At 35.8% G+C, this 22,876-nt stretch overlaps 1 protein-coding gene and 1 long non-coding RNA gene across 9 annotated transcripts in view; one reads left to right on the top strand and one right to left on the bottom strand.

The window, feature by feature from the left end:
- KCNT2 (potassium sodium-activated channel subfamily T member 2) overlaps nucleotides 1-22,876 on the top strand; it is a 115,336-nt gene that overhangs the window by 67,514 nt on the left and 24,946 nt on the right. For 4 of the 6 annotated variants that reach the window (XM_032118032.1, XM_032118031.1, XM_032118029.1 and 1 more), the window contains 10 exons: nucleotides 1,766-1,829; nucleotides 6,710-6,818; nucleotides 12,133-12,241; nucleotides 14,471-14,527; nucleotides 15,572-15,721; nucleotides 16,848-17,077; nucleotides 17,750-17,966; nucleotides 19,192-19,297; nucleotides 19,527-19,699; nucleotides 21,331-21,402. In XM_032118032.1, coding sequence (XP_031973923.1) covers nucleotides 1,766-1,829; nucleotides 6,710-6,818; nucleotides 12,133-12,241; nucleotides 14,471-14,527; nucleotides 15,572-15,721; nucleotides 16,848-17,077; nucleotides 17,750-17,966; nucleotides 19,192-19,297; nucleotides 19,527-19,699; nucleotides 21,331-21,402 — 1,287 coding nt within the window. The remainder of the gene's footprint in view (nucleotides 1-1,765; nucleotides 1,830-6,709; nucleotides 6,819-12,132; nucleotides 12,242-14,470; nucleotides 14,528-15,571; nucleotides 15,722-16,847; nucleotides 17,078-17,749; nucleotides 17,967-19,191; nucleotides 19,298-19,526; nucleotides 19,700-21,330; nucleotides 21,403-22,876) is intronic. The other 2 variants (XM_032118033.1, XM_032118030.1) reach the window with 1 other exon arrangement.
- The window catches only part of LOC116448056, an 88,386-nt gene that overhangs the window by 43,729 nt on the left and 21,781 nt on the right, over nucleotides 1-22,876 (bottom strand). The gene's annotated exons all lie outside the window — the stretch shown is intronic.

The raw sequence follows: 22,876 nt of genomic DNA, 5'->3' as shown, positions 1-22,876 counted from the left end.
TGATAAATAAGTTTAACAAGCAACAAAAGCTGTGCTAGAAGGAAAGCCATGAGTATTTAGAAGGCAAAGCAAAGCTCTTTGATATAATTTTTCTTAATATCTGAAATTTTGAACCCAACTGTACAGTTTTGTTTTCTTAATTTCAGCCTGGTAACATTAAGCAACTATTCTGCTGTACATACATGAACTCTCCAGGGCCCTCCTCTTACCACAAACTTCCACCACTTCTAAGAGATGCTCTCTGCCACTTAATAGTGAGTGACATTTATCAAAACACATCAGTCAAGCACAGTTCCTCACACACACCTCCCCCCAGTGCTCAATCAGTTGAGCTGTAAAGGAATTCACAGTGGAATTCATGTAGAAGGATCATCTCTTTAAACTCTCCAAGGAGAGGGAAAGGTGATTCTTAGCAAATATGTGATTTAACTCATCTGCATTGCTCTGTTTTGTAGATAACTAAAATTAAGCCAATACTGGTCTGACTGTTTGTGTCATTCTTTACCTGAGGGGAGTTATTTCCAAGAATCTCATCTGCGAAGCTTCATGAACAGTGTTATCTTCTCAGACTTCTGCCACTGCCAAAAAACAAATACTTCTATAGCTGTTTAAAAGTTGACAAGACGAGAAAGCTTTTTTCAGGATTAGAAATTTTCTTTTGGAGAGATCCTTTTTTTTTTTTTTTCATGCTGATTTCAAGAAGGAATTCATATGTGGATTTAGCTGACATTTGTTCTACACATTACAAGAATTAAAATTAGGCTGTTCCCTAAATATAATCTTGAATTTCACTTATAATAACCTGGAGGTAGTCAGCTGTGGAACTGTGCTTTTTCCTGCAGAACATGTAATTGAATGTACCTGTCACAGAATAATTTTCAACCTCTCCTGAGGGAAGAAGTGTAGTGGGAATTTAATAGAACATTTGATATGAAATATAACCTAGTACCCAAGATGTTTGGTGTATTTCTTTTTAATGAGAACATAATGTACTGAGGAGATAACAAGGCACGTGGTAAAATTCTTCTAATAAATAAAGCAATGGTTACCAATGACAACAAAACAATCAAGAAGGTCTCATCAAAATTTATCCATATATTATATGTGAACCCAATGTCAAAGTAACATGATAAAGGTCACACCAAAAAGTAAAGGAATACCAAAAGTTGGCTGACTGCATCGGTGGTAAATAGCCAATTTTGCAAAAAAAATCTCATCTAATGGAACTGAATTTTCCTTCCTACAACTTTGGTAAAGACCCAGTCTTCCCAATACTGCTCCCATGCTTAGCTGAAATTACTCATAGAACTCCCGTGATTTCTTCCTGACCAAAGACACCATGAACTAGAAATAGTTCATTTAATGCTTATATACACAGAAATGTCTATTATTTATCCCAAACACATTATTCTTGCACATCTACCTAACTTTCTGCTCTCACTAGGCAAGACAAGTCTATTATTTGCCCCCTCTTGTTCATTCTACTGGTAATAACTTATGCCTATTGCACTCTTACACACCAGGCAGACTGGTGTTATTTATTCACCTTCTATACTCATGGCAGATAAATACTTTGCAAATTAAGTTTGAGGCCATTCTGCTTTTACTACTTTGGCACAGCTTTTACTGGCACCAGGGTAAGAAATGAGAACAGAGAGACTGAACTTTGTCTGTGTTCTGTTTCTCTGTGCAAGACTCTGACTGTGAAACCTGAGTCCAGTGAGTCCCTGGTTGGGCTGTGACAGGTTTGTCTCCTCTTTTGCAGGATGGATGATGCTGAAGCCTGTTTCATCCTGAGCAGCCGCTGTGAGGTGGACAGGACAGCAGCTGTAAGTTGGGGAGGGAGATGTGAGAGGATGTGCAGGTTTTACTGTCCTTATTCCCTCTCAGTTCTTTTTAATGCAACAAGGGCAGAATAGTACAAAAGCACTCTCATAGTACCTTATAGATACATTGATAATGGTCATTAATCACTTCCAAGAATGGTACTCTGTCAATATTCAAAGTACCTGAACTAATATCAGTGTCTGCTGTAGATATCCAGTTCAATCAGTCGTATTTATTAAATCAGAAAAGAGACAGGTATCAACTGACTGGTATATTCAGAACTAATGAAGCAAAGCCTGAATTCAACTTCATAAATAAATTTGTGACTAATACAAGTACCCAATATATGTGAGACTATTTGATCATTTTTCATATTGGCCAATTTTAAAATTGAAAAATGGCAAGATTCTTTGCCCATGTTGGTAGTTATTTGCAGTCAGGTAAGTTCCTGTCCACAAAGGAACACTGCTAATACAAACCTCTGTGCTGTGCATCTGTGATAGAAGAATAAAACCATATGACTTGAACTCTTCCAGCTAATGAAATTATCTACTGATCACAAATATCCAGGAAAAAAGTCCACTGATGATGGATTTATGAACATAACTTAAAATTTTTCACCATGAGCACTACACTAAATTATTGCAGTCTTGCCCCATTCAGTTCAATCTTGAACTCCAAAGGGGGATCAGTGTAAGTCTGAATATCCCTGAAGATGCTTACAAATTGCCTAACAAGATTGAACCAATATTTTTAATTCAGTGATTATGTTTTAAGCAATCTCGACTAAAAATACTGGTTTGGTGTTACATTATAAGAAATAGCAATTATTTTTCTAAATGTTGAAAACAGATTTAGTAAAAAATGGGAAATGAGAGCTTTGTATTATATATGTAGCATCACTTAATATTCTATCACTTATTACTTCATCTGCCATCAAAACTTAGTTAAAAGATCTTAGCTAAAGATCCTGTTCTGGACCCATCCCTTGCAGAAAGTCACTGAGCTCCCTGAGAAATAAATCTATGCTCCTACTAACATTGAAACTTACTGAGCTAAGGACTTTGAATTTGATTCATCAGCAATAGACTCCTGAAAATACAGTAGTGAAAGCCACTGAACTAGCAGCAAGTAATCCCAGAGTAGTCAAGCAAGGCAGACCTACTGCTTGGAAGTCACAGAGGGTCCAGGGTATTTAAGGGTAAGAACAAGCAGTTCTTGCAAGTACCTGGAAAAATACCTGTAACTTCTAGGAAACTGAAAAATACCAAAATAGCCCAAGTGTCTTATCTAAATCAGCCATGAATTCAGAATAAATCAGCTACAACATCTCATTTCACATCATGTACTTGAGAGTTGCATAGCGGTTACAAATGAGAAATCCCATAAAATCAGTGTGTGATGTACACTGCACTGGGAAGATTTATGCAGCATTAAGGACAGCAACACCACCAGTCAGCTGTTCATCTCTGCTCATAACTGCTTCAGAATTTATGCAAAGAAAAGACAATTTTCAGCTCTGCTGGACTGTGCTGTAGGGCAGGCAGTGGGCTCTGCGTGGAGCTCCCAGAGCTTTCATCCATTGTGGCCAGCACTGTGCAGGTTTGGCTCTGGAGCCATGGCCAGCTGTGGCTCTCTCCTTTCTGCCCTCAGGAAACACCAAAATGGTACCTGGCACATTTCAGCTGCCACTACAGACTTTGATCAAATCTCATTTCTCTTTGCACCTGGAGCACACAAACAGGCACATCCTACCAGAGACACGCTCCTGGTACCTTCCCCCGGGACACAATCATACTCTCAGGGGCAGTGTGATCTGAAGCTTTTAAACAAGGTGTCACCTCTCTGCCTTGTTTTCTTTTTTGCTATCAGATTACCTCATCACAGGGAATGCAGTTAGTTATTCTGCAAGTAGAAAATCTTTAAATTTTTAAAAATTAAATTTTGTCTTACTGCCCCCTAGAGCTGTGAAATGAAATGTACTGAATTTCCTACACTGCTCCAGCCTCACATTAGTACTCAAGGCTGGTTTGTCACTGGGCTGAAGGAAGTGCAGCTGTCATCCCATTATCAATCTTTATAAGTACAACTGATTTTGCACCCTGCTGTTGTTGAGAAGCTGACAAACTGCTAAAAGCGTCTTGGATCCTCTCCTACATGTGACAGCTGTCAAAATAAAAGGAGGAGATTCCTGACCAGAACAGCTGTTGTTACTCAAGTGATTTTTTGAAGTCCATGAGGGTTTTTATCCCCCCAGCTACAATCCTCAAGCAGAGGATTTACTCATTTGCCATGGATAACCCTGGCTGTTCATTGCTTGCTATTTTGTTAGTTAATAATTTCTAGTGACAACACTTCTGCTGTTGCTGACAGCTTTGTTCTGAGGCTTTCTGAAATTTCAGAGATGGTCCAATTCAAGCTTGCACCTTTTTTTTCCCCTTTCATTAATCAAATTGTGTGACTCTGCTGTACTGGTAATCTAAATTACACTGCCTGAATGGCATCACTATACGAATGTAAACACAGCAGGATATAACTGATTTATCAAGTTGTGTGTGGCAAGAAAAAAATTCAATTAACAGAACTATTTAAAAATACATATTAAATGCATTTCCTTGAGTCCTGATGATTTAAATACACCCACTTTAAAACTTCCAGCTTTTCATACATGAATTTAAATATCACCTCTATATTAATCACCATTTGTATCCGTGGTAATTTTTTGATCAGTGACTGCAGATCACACACAGAAGAGAATATATTTTTTCACTCACCTTCCAAAGAAACATCTATTTAATAATTGGAACAGAAGCATAATTTTGTTTCAGTTACTTCTGTTTGTTGTGTGTACATCTATACCACATACTGGGAGAAAGGTGAACATTTTTTAAAGTCACTAAAATATAGCATAGAAATTGCAACATTTTTAAACCAGAGAGCCACAATACTCTATGAAGAGACTGAATCTAAGAAATCACTTAAGGTGCTACCTGTGTTTTTCTTTCTCTCCCCTGGAGTGCTTCTTCAGAGTGGAATTTGGGAGAATAACTAAGCAAAAAACTTGGGAACCCAAAAAACCAGCTTTTGTACCCAAACATGTGGATATACCAAGTGGAAAGAGAAAAAAGAAACAATAATACAAGGTTATTAGATTAACAGTACATACCCACTGAGTTGATCTTATGAAGTTATTTAGGGCATTTAAGCACCCATTTTATATACATATATTACATATTTGTGGACTGCTGGTTCAAAGAAGAGCTAGAAAATGGAAAGCAAGGCATTTGCAGTGTTAAAACTGCCCATTTGCCAAATAACCATCAAGAGATTTTAATTTCAAAGTCTTTCCCTTTTCTATACAATAATGTTAAGAAATATTTCAAGTTGAGGTTCATACTTTTAGTTTTACAACTCTCATTTCTGTGGGTCTAGATTTGCTCGAGTTTTTAACAAGATAGTGTAATTTGAATCATTTTATAATGAAATCTTCCTTCTTATATTTTACAATTATTGCACATTCTGATAAAACCAGGCTTTTTAGACAAAATAATAATTAAAAAAATGCAAGAAAATATCTAACATAGAGATAACTATATTTCTAGGCACGTAACATATTTGTGTGACTGCCATCTAGCACCTTACCCAGTCATTTGCTGCTTCTAAGCTGTGTTGGCATGTCATTACCTTAAGACAAAACAGCAAAAAACTCAACAGCACACAAAATCCTGAGGAGGGTAGATTGCCATATGTTATAGAAAAGTAAAGAAAAAGTGGCTGCATCTAAGGGAAACCTACAGCAGGTTATACCCAAGCTCTTCAATCTCCTGACTGGGCACAGCAATCCTACATCTATAAAACTGATAATAAGAAAAAAGTGAAATAATATATTTTGCCATCCTCTTATGACTCCATTCTAGTTTTTCTATTAGAAAAAAGTACTTGCTAACATCTCAATTGATAATAAAATATTATGGTTTGAAAATGTCAATTACGCTCTGTTCCAGGCAGAGATTTTCCCTTGTGTTCATGAGTCTGAAACCTTCTCTTACTGCTGATGCTGCAAACATAATGAATCATTCTTTATATTTTACCTTTAAATACCACCAATTTAATGACTAGCAAGGCATTTCAATCCAGGCATGGCTTCCTAGATACAAATCTGAAATATTTCTTTTTGGTTTTGAAATAAATAAAAACTGATGGATGACACATTGGAATTAGTTTTACTTCACAAAATTCAAAGTATGAACGCATTATCACATAGATGACTTTTATGGATAGCAGTGTTCATCCTGCAGGTAACTCATTCTTGCCACGTGGTAGCAAGAACAAAAACTAACAGCCTGAAAAATCTCTTGGAATCCTTGGTCAGCAGTTGGCTAAATCCTGACATCAGTTGTGCAAATGTTTTAGTTCCACAAAAGTTCAGATCTGCTTTTAATTAAACTGATATTTTTAGAATTATCCACAATTTAAAACTCTCAGTTCTTGATGTCATCATTTAATGCTATTTTAATTATGAGTCTCTTTGGAAGGATGTCTATGCTACATCATTCTTGATTAATTAGACATGACTAATCACTGCCATCTTAAGTTTTCACACAATTATTTCACATCCAAATGCTACCCCTTTCCAAATGACACAATCATTAGCACTTGCAGAAAGATAGCAGAGGGTCAAAATACCTTATTAGTGGAAGATTTCTGGAAATTAATATGTAATAGTAATTACATAACATGCACATAAACATCCACACCAGCTGGTGCTATGTGGTCTTAAAAGGAGTTTTCTTCAATGAAGCCAGTCTGATAATAGATTCTTTTTCTAATCTGACATGGTTATTTGTATTTCATTGTCACCACCTCATACGCTTTCTTCTAGGATCACCAAACCATTTTAAGAGCATGGGCAGTTAAAGACTTTGCTCCAAATTGTCCCTTGTATGTTCAGATACTGAAGCCTGAGAATAAATTCCACATCAAGTTTGCAGGTGAGTGGAAGATTGCAGTCATTCGAAGTTAGTGTTTGACAGCTTGTTTCACGAACACATAAGCAAAGTGAGAAGCCCTGGGGATATTTACTACTTAGAAACTGATGAAGAGTGCAGTTTTGTAAAATAATACACATCCTAGCACTGGCAAAGACTTGCAAGCACTTTTAAGAATTAATAGTCTTATGCTATATAATATAGAGAGTAGAATTATTTGATGTATAACTACTCCTGAATTACAGATCCAGGCAGGTCTCCAGTTTACTGTACCCATGTCTGTAAGCCATTTCTGTCTACTAAAACATAGTTACTAAGGGGTGTATGAGAAGATCTGTTCAGATTTAATCCAACAAACAATTGAAGGAAAAATCTTCTGATTGGACTGGCTTTTCCAAGTGGTATGGAAAACATTCTTTTAATTACTTGCAAATATTTTGGAAAGAGACATATAATTTAATTCTATATCCAGTAAAATGCGTGCCTTAGAAACCATGGCATAAAATGCAAAATGATGTTAAGAAAACTGAAAAAGATCCACTCCTATAAGAGATTACCATCTTTTATTTGACAAACTATTTCTCTGCATTATATATTTCTCTTTCTTTCTGTCTATATCCAAACAGTCACATATGTAAGTACATAGATATACATATGCTTATGTGCAAAAACACACAAATACTTTTGGAGAAATATCTCTGAAGTAGAAGAAAACCTTTCCTTTTCAGCTGCAATTTTGAAAATTCAATTTTCTTGAATGATATTCCAAGGAAGAAAAGATTGCTGATTCATGCAAAAATAAAAACAACTCTATGGAAAAATATTAGTCTCCTCCATCATCCCAGAATGTGATGAAAAAGCAAATTCCAGTGCAGAACGGCTCCAGAGCAACAGTTAAAGCTGTAATTTTTAAAGCTACTGAATTTACCACTGGGTTAGAAAGAAGAAAAAAACCCATCAGTAGCAGTTCTGAAGTTATAAAACTGTAGTCTCAAACTATGAGATGGCACAGCAGGGAATAAGGCTCATGCTGTGATGAGAATGATGGTGCTTTTTCATTTCCCCCTTGAATCCACCCAGCACAAACATAATCCCTGCTCCCTAGCCATGGCCACTTTTCTTTATCAAAAACTGTGTTAATTTGTTGTTTGGAATTGTGCTTTTAAGAGAGTTTCATTATTCCTAATGGCTTGTCTCTGTAGGAGCTTATATATAACTGTGCTTGTAAAACAGAGGCAATTTTTCATGTCTCTTCTAAGTGTTGGAGAATTTGGACCATATTTTTAAAAAAACCCAAAAAACCAACAACCAAAAACCCCAGAAGACCTCTTTTGGTAATATTTCCTTCAGCTGAACTTCAGCATCACCAGTGAATGTTACCTCCTGCAAATGGTTAGGCACTGATGGAGCCATGGGAACAATATTTTTTGGCATACATTTTCCTAAGAGGATTTCCCTTTGGTATTTATGTCATCCAACACTTCATCATTCTGAAACATGTACCCGGGGGGGGCTGCAGACTACAGACCTATCCAGAGTGTTTACGAGTAAAATTTGTCACAACCATCCGGAACATTTTTCTAAGTGCTTTTCCTATTATGATTCAAGGCTTTATTACTGCCTTAATGCAAAAGCTTCTTTTCAATCTGATATTCCTTGAAAAAAATGACTCCTTTCTTCTGGAGGTTTCCCAAAAAAATATTGTGCATTTTTATGAACCTGAAATACTCAGTAATAGGATTTTTTTTTTTTAAACACAGGTTTAGAGACTACAGCTGTCAAAAATAAAGTTTTTGAATTTAGAAGAAATACAACCAAGTAGTCCTCCTAACTAAAGTTTAACTTTTAACTACATTGAAAATGTATAAAGCACTGGAAGCCCAGTTTTTCAGCGGCTTATAGTAGGTTGACCAGTCCTCCTGGATTGCACGAGGCAGTCCTGAAATTCAGACACTGACTGCATTTTCCTATAGGACAGACAAGCCTGGTTTTCTGCCTGGCAGTTTTCCGCATCCTGGAGGTTTTCTGCCTCAGGCAGAAACAGTAGATAGGAAAAGTAATTGTTATAATGTATTCCTATCCAGTAAACAAGACTTATACATCCTTCTGCTCTTTAATGAGAGAATGAGAAGTTATTTTTGTTCTCAAAGCAAGAGAATGGACGCATGTTGGCCAGGCTCAAATGACCTGTCAGAAAGTCAGGTGTCCGGATTCCACCTGATGCCAGACACACATCCTTGCATCCTGCACCTTCTGTTATTTTTTGTAGTGCATTTTTAACTACTTTGTTTAAAATATGAACCTACTTACATTGCTACAGTGGCATGTTTGTGCCAGCAAAGCCCTTTGCAAGTTTAAGTTGTGAATACTTTTAATACACAGCCATTCTTTACATGACAGTTATCAGATGGGCAACTGCCTTATCTCTTAAGCTGAAATGCTTTGATTTCTCCTTACTAATTTCCAATACAAAAATGACTTGACATGGCCAGTTTTTCTTTCAATAATACTGGCAGTTACATTCTTAATCTTCCCACTTTTCCTTCATACACACAAGGCTACAAAAGGCCATGTACCCTTGATGCAAGCTCCTGGCCTTTCATTTCAGCACAAATGGGAAATAAAGTGAAGATTGTCCACAGCAGAGCAATATATTTATGCAATTCAGAGACTACTAAATTCAATATTTTCTGAGCTGAACTTAAAACTTTTATAACTTTAAACTTTTATAACTTTTATGTATATGTAGATGCAGATATAGATATAGATATATATCTCACCTTTACTTTGGATATTTGGAAATTATACATGATTACAATTCCAGGAAATGGGAATACATTTTGACGTTCTCTATTTATTCAAAATGCGCCCATGAATTAGCACAGATTGTTGAAGTCTGACATCAACCCTTCAGTAGTTTATTTCAAAGGAATACAGTCCAGATTCACCAAAATGGATATTGAATGCAGCTGATGATTAATTTGTCCAATTACAGCTAAAAATAGTCTAGAAGTAACAGATGGGCATTTTTCTCTATCTGATCTGGTAGTGGTCATGTTAACTTATCAAATTGACAAAAGTAAGTTTTCTCAGAATAATTGTGCCTGGTCTAGGTCATTCTTACCACATGGCTGCTGCTGCAGGCATAAATCAGTATTTTGAGTCTGTTTTATCGTCAGTAACATTACAGAAACCATAACTCACCCCACTGCATTACTACACCCATTCGAGACAGACTTAGCAACAAAACCTCTGTCAAAATATATTTTCAACAGAAACAGCAACTTAGGGAAATTCTAAATGTGATATTTCTTTAGTATAAACTCAATCAAAATACTTCTTTTTCTGGGAAGCTGATTTGACATATTTAATATTCACTTCAAGATAAACTGCAGTTTCCTGGGCTGCTTTGCTGTCACACTGAATGAGTAATTTGCTGATTCTGGTACCTGCTGTCAGGGGACATGACTGATGTCTCAGACCTGAGGAGTGGGAGAGCTGTCATCCAGCTTCCTCCCTGCTCACTTCAGAAAGGAAGCAGCAGAAAAAGTTCTGTGTAATCCTCCACAACACAAGCCCTGAGCATAGAGAGAAAACACAGTAACGTTATAGGAAAGCTATGAACTGTCAAATAACTGGAAAAATGAGCAAGGCATTTTTGATCTGCTCTGTGTCTAATATAAGAACTTAACTGCAGAAGATCAAAGTCTCCAACAGGTGCAGAAGTAGTCCTGCAAGTCCAGCTCCAAGGCTCCTGATGTAAAACACTTGGCAACAGAGGCACAATTAAGAGGCTGATGTAGGACAGCAATCTCTGTTTGCTGTGTGCTATATTCTTTGGTAACATAATATTTTATATAAACATCTGCCAAAAAAGTTCCCCATATATGTTAGAGAGTAGAGTGCATCTGGAGGATTTAAATTTCAGTTTTCATCTGCATTGTGCCATCCGTGATTGATTAACTTCCATTTCTATTTATTTAGGTCAGCATGTACAACTGGGTTCAAGTACAAATTCTGAAATAACAGATGATGAAGCCATTGCCCCCATTACCCTGTGTATTTTTTTCTCATATTTTTAAAATGTTTCACTAAAATGTGACAACATTCCAAACAAAAAAAAAAAGGGGAGGTTATTTGGCAAAATCCTATACAAATTAAAAAATAGGGAGAATTCTCTTTCAGTGTCAGGAAGTTGGTATTCACTTTCATAAATCTTTGCCATCTGACTAATGGTAATGGACTGCAGATATTCCATTCAGGCAGTAGTCTATGCCTTACCCTCTCAAAATCTCTGGTTTGAAATTCAAGTAGGTTTATTAATGGCATATGGTCATCTAAAAGAACATATTTCTATCTGAAATATTTTCTGCAGGAAATATTTAATTGCTATAGCTGAAATATATTTACAGGAGGAGAAATCTAATTTTGTTCTATATTTGACAGTGTCTTTATATAACTAAATTCATCCCTTCCCTATGACATTTAAATAGGCCCTGATCTTCAGAAAACTGGAGAATTAATTTCTCCATTCAGTAGTAAATGATTCTGTTGCTGAAAAGCTTCTAGATATTTCAAAATAAATGGAACAGAGAAGGCATACAAAATATGCCTTCACTTTTATTTTCAGTAAATGTCATGCTTATAGCTATACTATAAATTCTGTCAGGAAAGCCACTTAGAGAGGCAAGGTGGTTTTAAGGATTTCAGTGACACTGCTGAAACCAGCAGCAGATGTACACAGTTCAGATCTGGGTGGGGAGGTAATTTGCCTGCCTTTACTCAGCAATTTTCATGTGGCCTGTGTTTTGATCAGCAGCTGTACTACTTGTAATATTCCTTCTGATCAGAAGCAAATTCTGCTCCCATTGAAAGAACCAAATACTAAATTCAGAGGGGAAAAAACTGACTTAGTATTAAATGCCTTCATGATTTTACAAAACCTATCTGACTTTATGTTTCTACACTGACAAGAAGTTACAAGTTTTGTGCTTGTCCCTTTTTATAGCCATTTCAATACTGTCACAGGTATATGTGAATCACATTAAAGAATAATTTCTATTTCCTTTTCATGCCATCAGCAAGCACTGGAGACCATTTATCTGTGATCTGGATTTAGAACAGTAGCCATCCATTTTAGACAGCATAGATAGGGAAAATCATATGCAGCTGATTTCCAAGGTTCAAGCACAAGATTAAGATCTTGGACCAAACTTTGATTGATGCATCTTCACCGTTTCCCTAGACAAGGAAGTGGTAATTCTGTTCAGTTGAAAGTATTTTTGTAAAACAATTTATATCCTTTTTTTCCCTGCAGATCACGTCGTGTGTGAAGAGGAATTCAAATATGCTATGCTAGCTCTAAACTGTATATGCCCAGCTACTTCTACATTAATCACTCTGCTGGTTCATACATCTAGGGGACAGTAAGTATATACTTCCATAAAAAAACCCAAAACAACTTGGAAAAGTCATAGCTGATACTCTTTGGAAAGCAGCTTACCCTGAATTCCCACACAACTACAGTTTTAAAAAAGAAAATTCAACTTTCTGCACAATAAAAGCATCAAAATCCCTTACTCAAAGCAGTATAATTTTGAAGAGAACACCCCTTCCCCCCAGTATTTAAAGTTGCTTGCTGTTGTGCCACTTCCACAATATGAAAGTAGATGGAATTGTAGATCTATCACAAAGTCTACTTAAGAGCACTAACAAGTCCTAAGAATACCTAATTTAATATGTTAATTTGAAGATCTGTTTCAATGAACTCAAAAAATGTTTTTTTGATAACATATAGTATTTGCTCTTCTGTGCCTGCACATTTAGAGGCAAACAAACAGACACGATTTTTAACATGACTGCATGGCTGGAAGGGGTGCAGAATTATGGTGCCTCTGCAGAACAGTAGAACTCTGAATTCACTAAAATAATTTTACCACATCTGGTGTATCTCTGTTATGCTGTATTCTTAGAATAATAAGGTATTCTTGATTAAAATGTTGTGGGCACACAGATGCATAAAGGAATAAATCCCAAAATCCATCTGTAGAAATGGAATGTGGAATGGCTGCATATACACTACACAAGTCTTGTAAAAACACTGATTTTTTTTTTTTCAAGTAACCATGAACCCAGTGCATATATATTTATTTATAAGCAGTGTTAGTAACCTTCTGTATGACATTTCTAGTATTCCCCTTTGCCCAGAATGGGGAAAACAGAAATTCTTCCTAGAACTTTTACTACTAAGAACAGCAAATGTCAAGATTTTAACGGCATTGTCTGCACTAGAATATCCTAATAAGAAGGCAACAAAACATTGTTTTGATACCTGCTGAGCACCATGGTGAAATACATTTTTTACCTGCCTACCTTTCATTCTGTGACATGCACAGAATACAGAACCTTTCCCAGTTATTTCATGTTACATGCACATAAAAGAAGAGCAGTGTTCCTAGCAGCTGCTAGAGAATTTTGCATCAGCACAAAAGCAAACACACAAAAGGGAAATGTTTTCTGCTGTACTTAGGAACTTCAGCATTTCATTTTTTAATACAGTCATATTGATCGTTTACAAATTCCCAACTATGATGCAAAGTACCTGTCACAGAATTCAAAGTGCTTAAGATTTCTTTTGTAATCAGAATTAATAGATGTAACCAGGATAATAAAAGTAACTGTTTTCTACTCTGGTCATTGGATACTAGGAGCAAAAAACCCCAAGTTTTTGCACAAATAGTTGTAGCATTACTTTGAATCCAGAAGGATTAAGTAACGTGTTTCTGTAAGAATGTACAATGTATGTTAATGTAAGAATACTCTCCTGTATTTATACAGAAAGACTGAAAAATTGAAAATGTCTAGTTATTATTTATCTACTGTAGTCAGCACTCTTCAGAGCATTTATTCTCAGACAGACTCCAAAATAAGGGCATTTGTCCTTGTACTGCAGACATAAAACTGCTTTGGATTTGACTAATTTATATTTCAGAGGGGTTTTTTTTGGCTTTTCTAGATTTTTTTTGTTGTTGAACAAGAGGTAAATTAACTACTAATTGTCAAAAGAGATTAAATTACTTTCATTTATACGTATGAAAGATGAAGTCATATGAGCAGTTGAGTTTGGCTAAGTAAAAAGATGAAGTGAAAGCAGATTATTTAAACTACAAATAAAAATTTTAACTATACCTGTATTTATAAACCAAAGAAATACTAAATTAGATCTACACAATATAGAAAATTATGAAAAGAATGTAAATAATTTGTTCAATAGATTTCCCATGTTACTAATGAACTGCTTTCCTTTACATTAGTTCCTGTTTAATTATCCTTTCATTATTGTGTTTGCTATTAACATCTGCTTTAAACCTTATGTGGGACTCAAGTTTTAAATACCTGCTAAGGAGGTGTAAATAATCCTTTTGTTTTCTCAGCTGTTCATGGAATTCAAAACTTTGGTGTGTAAGACATCAAAATTCTACCCCAAATCTTACTTATAATCTCATTATTGATCTTAATTATTAATCTTAATATTTATGTTTAACTGTTATCTGATTATCTAAAATAGTAATACAACTCTATTAGGGTTTGTTTGACAATACAAAATATTGGAAGAAAATAACCTTTCTGACTTGAAGTTAATGTGATCTTTACAGTACAGCCCCATGGGAAGCTTTCAGACAACTCACTGGAACCAAGCAGACATTAAACAGGTGACCATTTTATTTTGGGGGAAAAATGTTCTGAAATTACATTGTTCTATACTTAGTACACTGGTTGGACTGGTGCAACAAAAATGGTTTACTTATTTCTGTCTTGAAAGAAAATGTTTTCCTGAGGAGGGTGGAGAAACATGGTAAATTGAAGAAAAATAGAAATTGTGTTAAGATATTGAAAATGTATAAATGAGCATAAAGGAGCATGTCCCAATATCTTGAGATCTTCACTCAAGTGGCAAAACACAGAAAACACTTGTCAGTTTTGTGACCTATCTGCACATATGTGTGCATATACATCAGTTATCTCCAGTGAAAACTCATGCAGGCAGAACCTTCTTTCCACATGAAACTTAATACAGAAGTTCCCAGGAGCTCCAGGGCTACAAGTTTTGGGGTTGCTGAGGTTTGGAACATTTCCACTAAACTGTTTGCATTAAGGGCAGCAGCTGCACAGAGTAAAGGATGATCTGCTTTGTCATTTATTTTCTTGCACTAGAGAAAAGGAGTTATGTACTTGTGAATAGTCTGCAAGACACAGGAACCAAAAATACCCAGAGGGTAAAGATCACTGATAAGCAAATGCAGAAAAATCTCTTCTACAGATAAAATGACCAAAGAAAAATGATTCTTTCCTACATAAGTTGTCATTAATGATATTCAGGGAGGAACCGGAGTCTGCCACTAAGCATGTGAAGAAACTGTCTATGAATAGAAAGAGCATGCTGCTGGTTTTACCTGTCATCCTCAAATTGCCATGGATCTACTTATTATGGTGTGAATTTAAACTAATTGACCCATCTCTCTCCTGATACTAAAGCACATACTCTTATATGTCTATTACTTAGCAGAAAATGCTCTTTAATACATTAAAATAATCTCTGTACTTACAATATTACCAAGATTTAACCTCAAATATTTCTTTCAGATTAGCCCATAGGACATTTTCAATAGACATTTGTAGTTTCTATTGACAAGAAATACCATTCTGATTAATAAGAGTTTTACATTAAGTGTTAAATTATTCTCTTTATGTTTCAGGGAGAGTCAGCAATCACCAGAACAATGGCAGAAAATGTATGGCAGATGCTCTGGTAACGAAGTGTATCACATTAACCTGGAAGAAAGTACTTTTTTTGCTGAGTATGAAGGGAAGAGCTTCACATATGCTTCTTTCCATGCACATAAAAAGTATGTTTATTTTCCTATCGACCATTAAAAGTTCAAAGAAATAATTACTTGTTTTGCCTGCAACGTAGCTTTGCACTAAAGGCACAGTAGTACACGCTACTCTGTTTCTGCATTTAAATATCTGACCTCTAATATGGAGGTTTCTCTGAGTCAGAGCTGGTCAGGTAAAAGCTTATGTTTGTTCTGTACAGCCCACCTCAGTCTAAGAGAATAGGATGTAAAAGATATAAATGATGAGCTGGACAACAAGGAAAAAAAGGCACCTTAGAGGGGTTTTCCTAGAATACCAATCCTTTCCCAAGTCCAAAATAATCTAGAAAAGAATGGGTGGGAGAGTGTGAGGTTTTTATTTATTTAAGACTCAGCTGGAAATCTGGCTTCCTTTGTGGCATGTTAATTTTATGGAAAATGTACGATTTAAAAGTGGCACATAGCACATTCTGCTGATTGTTCAAACATCAAACTCTTCTTTCTGTTAGATGATAACATACCTGCTTTAAAGTGCAGATGATGCATCACGTATCCAGTGCTCTGTGAGATGAACATACAAATTAAACACAAATCATGTGTGTTTGTATATATTTGATAAAATAAGCATTTCTCAAACCCTAAACGCTGGGTTTATTCTCATATTTAATCAAGGAGAGAAAGAGGTTTTTTTGCTGTAATTCCTTATTTTCTATCACTAATCGAATACATTTCTAAGAGTGAATTGTGAAATTTAAAAAATGAATTATGAAAATGGTTTCCATTACTTATAAATAATGGAACAATTTAACATGATTAATAATTTTTCATATCATGTATCCATTTTTCTACCAATATTTTCCCAAAAATGACTATTCATCTGACAGAAAAAATCAACTAGAACAACATTAGGAGAATATTATGGGCATTACAAGAACCACTCAATTGCCTAGGAATTCATGAGCTCAGAAAAACTGCTTGATTTGACTTGGCCTATTTAGCAGAAAACATTTTTCAAACATCTTTGTCATCCAGAAAGCTGCAAATGTTCACAATGTGCAAAGAATAAAAATACACCTGAGGTTCAGTTTTGACAATGGAAATTCTGGTGTTTGCAGGACTGTGCAAAGTGAACCATGCCTTTCCTTTTCTAATTAAGGTTTGGAGTCTGTCTGATTGGTGTTAGAAAGGAAGATAACAAAAACATTTTGCTGAATCCAGGTCCTCGATATATCATGAGTTCTACAGATATATGCTTTTATATAAATATCACCAAAGAAGAGAATTCTGCTTTTAAGAAGCAAGAAAAGCATAGACAAAATCATGAATCAAAATTATCTTATCATGGAGCTTCTAGGTTACCAGTACACAGTATAATTGCCAGCATGGGTAAGTAAAAAAAGAATAAAAAATTACATCACAACATATTCCTATCTAATGAGTAGTACATTTTAAAGCAACTTCCTAAAATTTTAAGAAACTATAATCATGTATAGAAAGAATTATTATAAAAACTTTTAACATTTTCCTTGATATTAAAAAAAAAAAAAAACGCCACAGACAAACCAACAACAAAAAACCCAAACAAATGGAATTGGGATCTCTTTTTCTTTTACTTGACAATGTGGAATTAAACTACTTAAGACTGGTATAAAAAAGTAACAGTGAAGTGTATGCAAAGCAAAACAACTGGGTAGATCACGAGTACGTCTTTGGCATTCATACCTGATTGATTGTAAGAAGTTTTCTTGAGCTTCTTTAATTTAAAAAACACCATTTAGTAAAATCTGCAGGTTGTGGATACATATAAATATGGACTCATTATATAAGGTATGATTTTAAAGAGGTAGTTAACAAGAAGACATAGACTAATTGTCAGGAAAAGTGCTCCTTTCCTCGAGTACAGTTTAAATATTTGTTTTATTTTAACGGAATAAACGCAATTAGCATAGTGTTGCTGTCAGTCCTTTGCCATGCAGTCAGGGAATCCCCACTAATTACAGGAATCTCATTAGAATGTTCTAAGCAGCACACTGAGGAAATGTTTTCCCTTACCCTTAGGGACCGTGGCCATCGATTTACAGGACACGGGGTGCCGCGGGCCCAGCGGGGCCACCCTGGCCCTTCCTGCCGAGGGGGGCAAGGAGGGCAGGAGGCCCAGCATAGCCCCAGTGCTGGAGGTTGCAGACTCCTCCTCCCTTCACACGTGTGACCTGCTCAGTGACCAGTCAGAGGATGAAACCACTCCATCGGATGACGAAGTCTCTGCAGGCTTAGAGTACGTATAGTACATGTAAAATAACGTGAAAAGTTAATACTATATAAAAAGCATCAATAATCTTTTTTGACATGCAGATCAGTCTGAGGACTTGTAGGAAGCAAGTCCCATGAAGCACAGTTATGGAATTATTCCCTTCTAGGAAATGCTAGCAGAATGCTATAAGCCTATGACAGATTAACTCTTCCATTTGCCAGAAATTTTCTTCTTGCAGTTAAAAAAGCTGTAGTGATGTATTGCAATCCATTCATAGCCTACTTTATGCCTTTTTTTTACTTTCTGTAATTACTAAGTCAGCACTCAACAAAGTTGTAAACAGATAAGTACACCTGTCATGAGACTGCAGTGATAATCAGATATCCAACAGGCTTTTTTGAGTGCTGGGGCTGGATGTGTGATTTCAAAATGCAGAAATGACAAAAAAGCCGTATGGGACAAAATGATCACATCTAATTCAAAATGCTTGTTAGTGTGTTACTGAAAGTAATGATGCATTATTCAGATAAACCCAGAAGATTCAATCCTGCTGTGCAGATGAGCAATTATGTTTATTGGGATTGCTGACAGGGGTGTTAAAACTGAAACACACAATTAAACCAGCAGAGTTTCCCATCTCCACCAGTGACAAGCATGAGACACCCCAGGGAAGACTGTCAAACTCCAGAGAAAAAATTAATAGGATAAGTTATCTTAAATGTGCAGACTGAAACACCAGGATTTAAAAGGCCTCTTGTAAAAAAAAAAAACTAAGGTCAATTAGAAATTTTATCTCATTGGGTAGAGGATTTGCCATTTAGAATTTATTTCAGCCATTTTGAAAGTATGTTATTAAAGCAAAAAGGTAATGACTTCACTCATTTTTGGTAAGTGTTTGAAAAAAAATTGGAGAAGGAAGAGCAGAAGTACAATTATTTCTATTTTCTTTCCTTCCTTTTTAAACTTAGAAGTTTCCAGTTCAAAACACTATGACAGCACACTATGATACAACAGACTGTTTTCAAAAACCCATGCAAAATTCCTTCAGTCCTCAAAAGCATGGCAGCTTTCACTAAGTTCTATTGAATTGGCTGCAAAAGACATTCGTTTGACCTCTATTAAACATAGTTCATTTTGTGTACTTGACTCTAAAACCTGGACATATGTATAAACATCCCATAAAATACTTGTGTAGTCACCTGTGTTTTGGTAATGTGCTGTACTGAAAAATGTTTTTTTTCTATTTTAGGTATGCCAAAGGCTATCCTCCTTACTCTCCTTATATTGGAAGTTCTCCCACCTTTTGTCATCTTCTGCATGAAAAAGTCCCCTTCTGTTGTCTAAGACTAGATAAGGTAAAGGGAGTTTCTGTTACTGGATAACCCTGCATTCCCATTTGTCTGTTGCATTTGAGTAGAGCTAAATTCTGATTTCTCCTTAGAGATGAAGTCTGTGCAGCATTTGCTATAATATTATATTTTTTCCTCCTTTTCCTCACCAAGTGTTTATGTCTAACCACGTCTGTATTGGGTCATCTGATGCAATATTCACATGCACTGAACTTGTTTCTTACTTTGATTTTAGGGGTGCCAGCATAACTACTATGAAGATGCCAAAGCCTACGGATTCAAAAATAAATTGATTATAGTTGCAGCAGAAACTGCTGGAAATGGCTTATATAACTTTATTGTCCCACTCAGAGCTTATTACCGACCAAAGAAAGAACTAAACCCCATTGTATTACTGCTCGATAATCCGTAAGGAGACTTTTGTTACCCCCTCTGCTAAGTTTTAAACTCATTTTACCATTACTTCAATAGATGACCACTTTTCACATGGCCAGCTGAAAATCAAAAACATTATGGCACACTTATCTTTGAGAAAAGTTAGTGACAAAAATCATACCCTATGGTCACTGTCTTATACAAAATTGACCTTTTACTGACTGTAAATGGCCGTAATAAACTTAAATGTCCTTATTCTTCATGCCAATGTTTCAGCTAAGTTTTTCTTAAAATTACCCCCAAAATTGTGAATGCTACTGCTAAAATTAAGTAACTTAATAAACACTGTAAAAAGCAAGCTGTGTAACAGTTTCACAACTATGTGACAGCACTAACCTACTTAACACAATGCACTTACTGGCCTGGACCAGTTAGGGATATTTTTAATAACTCTACACTCAAACAGTTCTTTAAACCAAGAGGACACCCACAGACACACTTTGTCTAAAATTATTTAAAGCCATGGGTGAAAATTAAAGCCTGCAGTATTGTTGTTACTTTTATATCTGTCTGCTGATGGCTGGGATTTTTCCATTTCTTCCTTTTAAAATTTCAGAAAAATTTGTCCCTGTCAATACTGGTTCATTTATAATCTGATCATGAACTAGGTTTTTTTTTTTCTTGCAAAACTTTGGTACAGCTCAGCTACTTAAAATCACAGTTTGAAGACAGAAACAGAGGTTAACTGTACACAGAAAAGTAGAACAAGCTAAGAAAGCAAAAATGTCTTGTAGGTTGTGATTCCAGGGCTGACACTTCCTTTTACGTAGATCTGTTCCAGTTTAAGTGATTTTTTTTCTACAAAGGCCTGCTGTGAAGTGTCCCACTTTGCCTCAGGCAGCTCCTTAGTCACCTGTGCTTGCATAACAGAAGGTTTTAATGTAGGTACCATGGTATACAGTGAACTACACAAATTGAGAAGCCTAAATGAGGCTGCATCGCTTCCACTGGCAGTGCGAGAGCAAAGCCATGGGCACATGGGGCCCTCTAGCGCCAGCTTTTTTTGTCAGCACAGTGCCCTACTTCACACATTGCAATGCTGTTGTGACACTTCATGGCTAAACCCACTTTTGATTGATTAATGTGAAGTAAAAGCTCTGCTTGCTAATTAAACCAACACCCTTAGTGTTGTCTCCCTCTATGCAGCGTTTGCAGTGACTCCTCTGAAAGGGAGTAGGCTTGAAAAGCAGTATGTGTCACAAAACCCAAGTGATGATTCGATTTCCACATTTTAATTAAGAATTCTTGATGCTTATTTTAAGTCCTCCTAAGGCATACACTGGAGTATAACTTGGTAGTGTGTCCTTGACATCACTCATTCATTCTGATATTTGGAATTGTCCTGTGCCATAACATTTCTGATTTTAGAGGTGCATTTATTAATATAAGCATGTTAATTCTGATCATTCTTTATGATCACAGCAAACTGTTGATTCACAGCTTTCTGAAAACATATCCCCTGCTTAAACTGATATTGCAATGCCAAAGTTTAAAAAAGTTATTTTTTTAAGAAAACCCCAAAGTACCAGTTGATTGAAATATTTTAGAAGAGATGCTGCTGTTGTGATACTGTGTTTCATTTTGTAATTCCGTCTGCTGCTCAGGCCAGATATGCATTTTCTGGATGCAATCTGTTGGTTTCCAATGGTTTACTACATGGTGGGCTCTATCGACAAGTAGGTGAAATAACTGTTAGAAAACTTAACTTTGTAGTCTCAGTGGTTTGTTGTGTGTATTGTCACTGCATGTTTTAGTGTGCGTGTTGTAGCTGGAGATGAGCTTTTTGCATGCGTAGTCTGTGTCTGTGTGCTGTAATTTGGGATTTCAAATTTCTCATTTATAAAGGATCTCATTAGTGGAAAGCATGACAGGGAGCACAAGTTAATATCTTCAAAACCATAAGATTAACTGTTATTTAGGTGAGTTCATATATTTCAAGAGATGAACAGATTATAGCCCTGATTCTAGTGTCAGTCTGTACTGAGTTATAACTTGTTGGAAGTCAATGACTCAGGTTTTGTAAAGATAGCTACGGAATGCAAACAGTCTTGAATGTGTCCAACAGTCTTCATCTTCCACTACTTAAATTATCACTTACTCCTACATTTCTGTCTTCACCTCTGCTAATATATGTTTATGGATACAGGTTTAGCAACAGAAATTTCATGTAAAAATCAGGCAGAAACAAGAGAAGAGCACGGACTCAGGAGTATTTTAGTAAACTCCTCTGTGTAGAGTGTAAATGTAAAGAAAACCATTTGCTTCACTACATAGTGAATACTGAATTGGGGCTACAAGTCCATAATATTAATCCCTTCTATAGAAATCAAAAAATTTACTTCCTGCTTATAATAGTGATACAGTTACAGATTTACCTTGGTGGTACCATGGTCCTTGTGAGGTTTACAAAGGGTCTACAGAAACGTTTTTCACTTTACATTTTTTCCTCTTAAGCAAGAAAGGATTGCAGGTTATTAACATCTACTACTTTCTTAACTCTTAAGTCCATAATAGTTATAAAAAGAACTCATAGTGGCAGAACAATTAAATGTATACTCAAGAAGGAACACTCAAAGTATTCAAAGTAATTGATAACTGAGATCTTAACCTATTTTATTAATGTGGAAAATCAAACTTTGTTTAAATTTACTGAGTTTATTTCAAAATGGAAATCACCAAATCCCTCCCTAATGGTGTTTCGTTGTTCTTTTAGAATTGAGTGCATTAAAAAAAATGAAGCATGTAGTCTTTGGAATAAGTCATTGTTCAGAATTCAAAAGTTCAGTCATACCAGCATGAACTTCTGCATCTTTTCTGACACTAAAATCACTTTAATTCACGGCGCAATAAGCAACCATAGTTTGTAGAGGGTTTTTTTGACATCTATTTTCATTAATTAGGTACTTTAAAAAATATAGTTCATACATATTCCCTGTGTTTTCCTCAACACATTTTTAAATCACATACAACTAATAGATCTGATCAGCTCTAGATAAGAAATACACTGTAAAACCTGCACATTTCCTTTTCTCATTAAAGGGGTATAAAACACGTTCCGAAAGTACCACCTACTACCTGCAAGTATCTGAAATATTTCTCATTTGGTCACCAGCAATGTCATCATCTTAGATAGAAAACCACCAAAGCAAT

Source organism: Corvus moneduloides, chromosome 9, assembly GCF_009650955.1.
Source record: "Corvus moneduloides isolate bCorMon1 chromosome 9, bCorMon1.pri, whole genome shotgun sequence".
NCBI lineage: Eukaryota > Metazoa > Chordata > Aves > Passeriformes > Corvidae > Corvus > Corvus moneduloides.
Note: the sequence above shows the minus strand (reverse complement) of the source record. Positions and strands in the feature narration are given on the sequence as shown.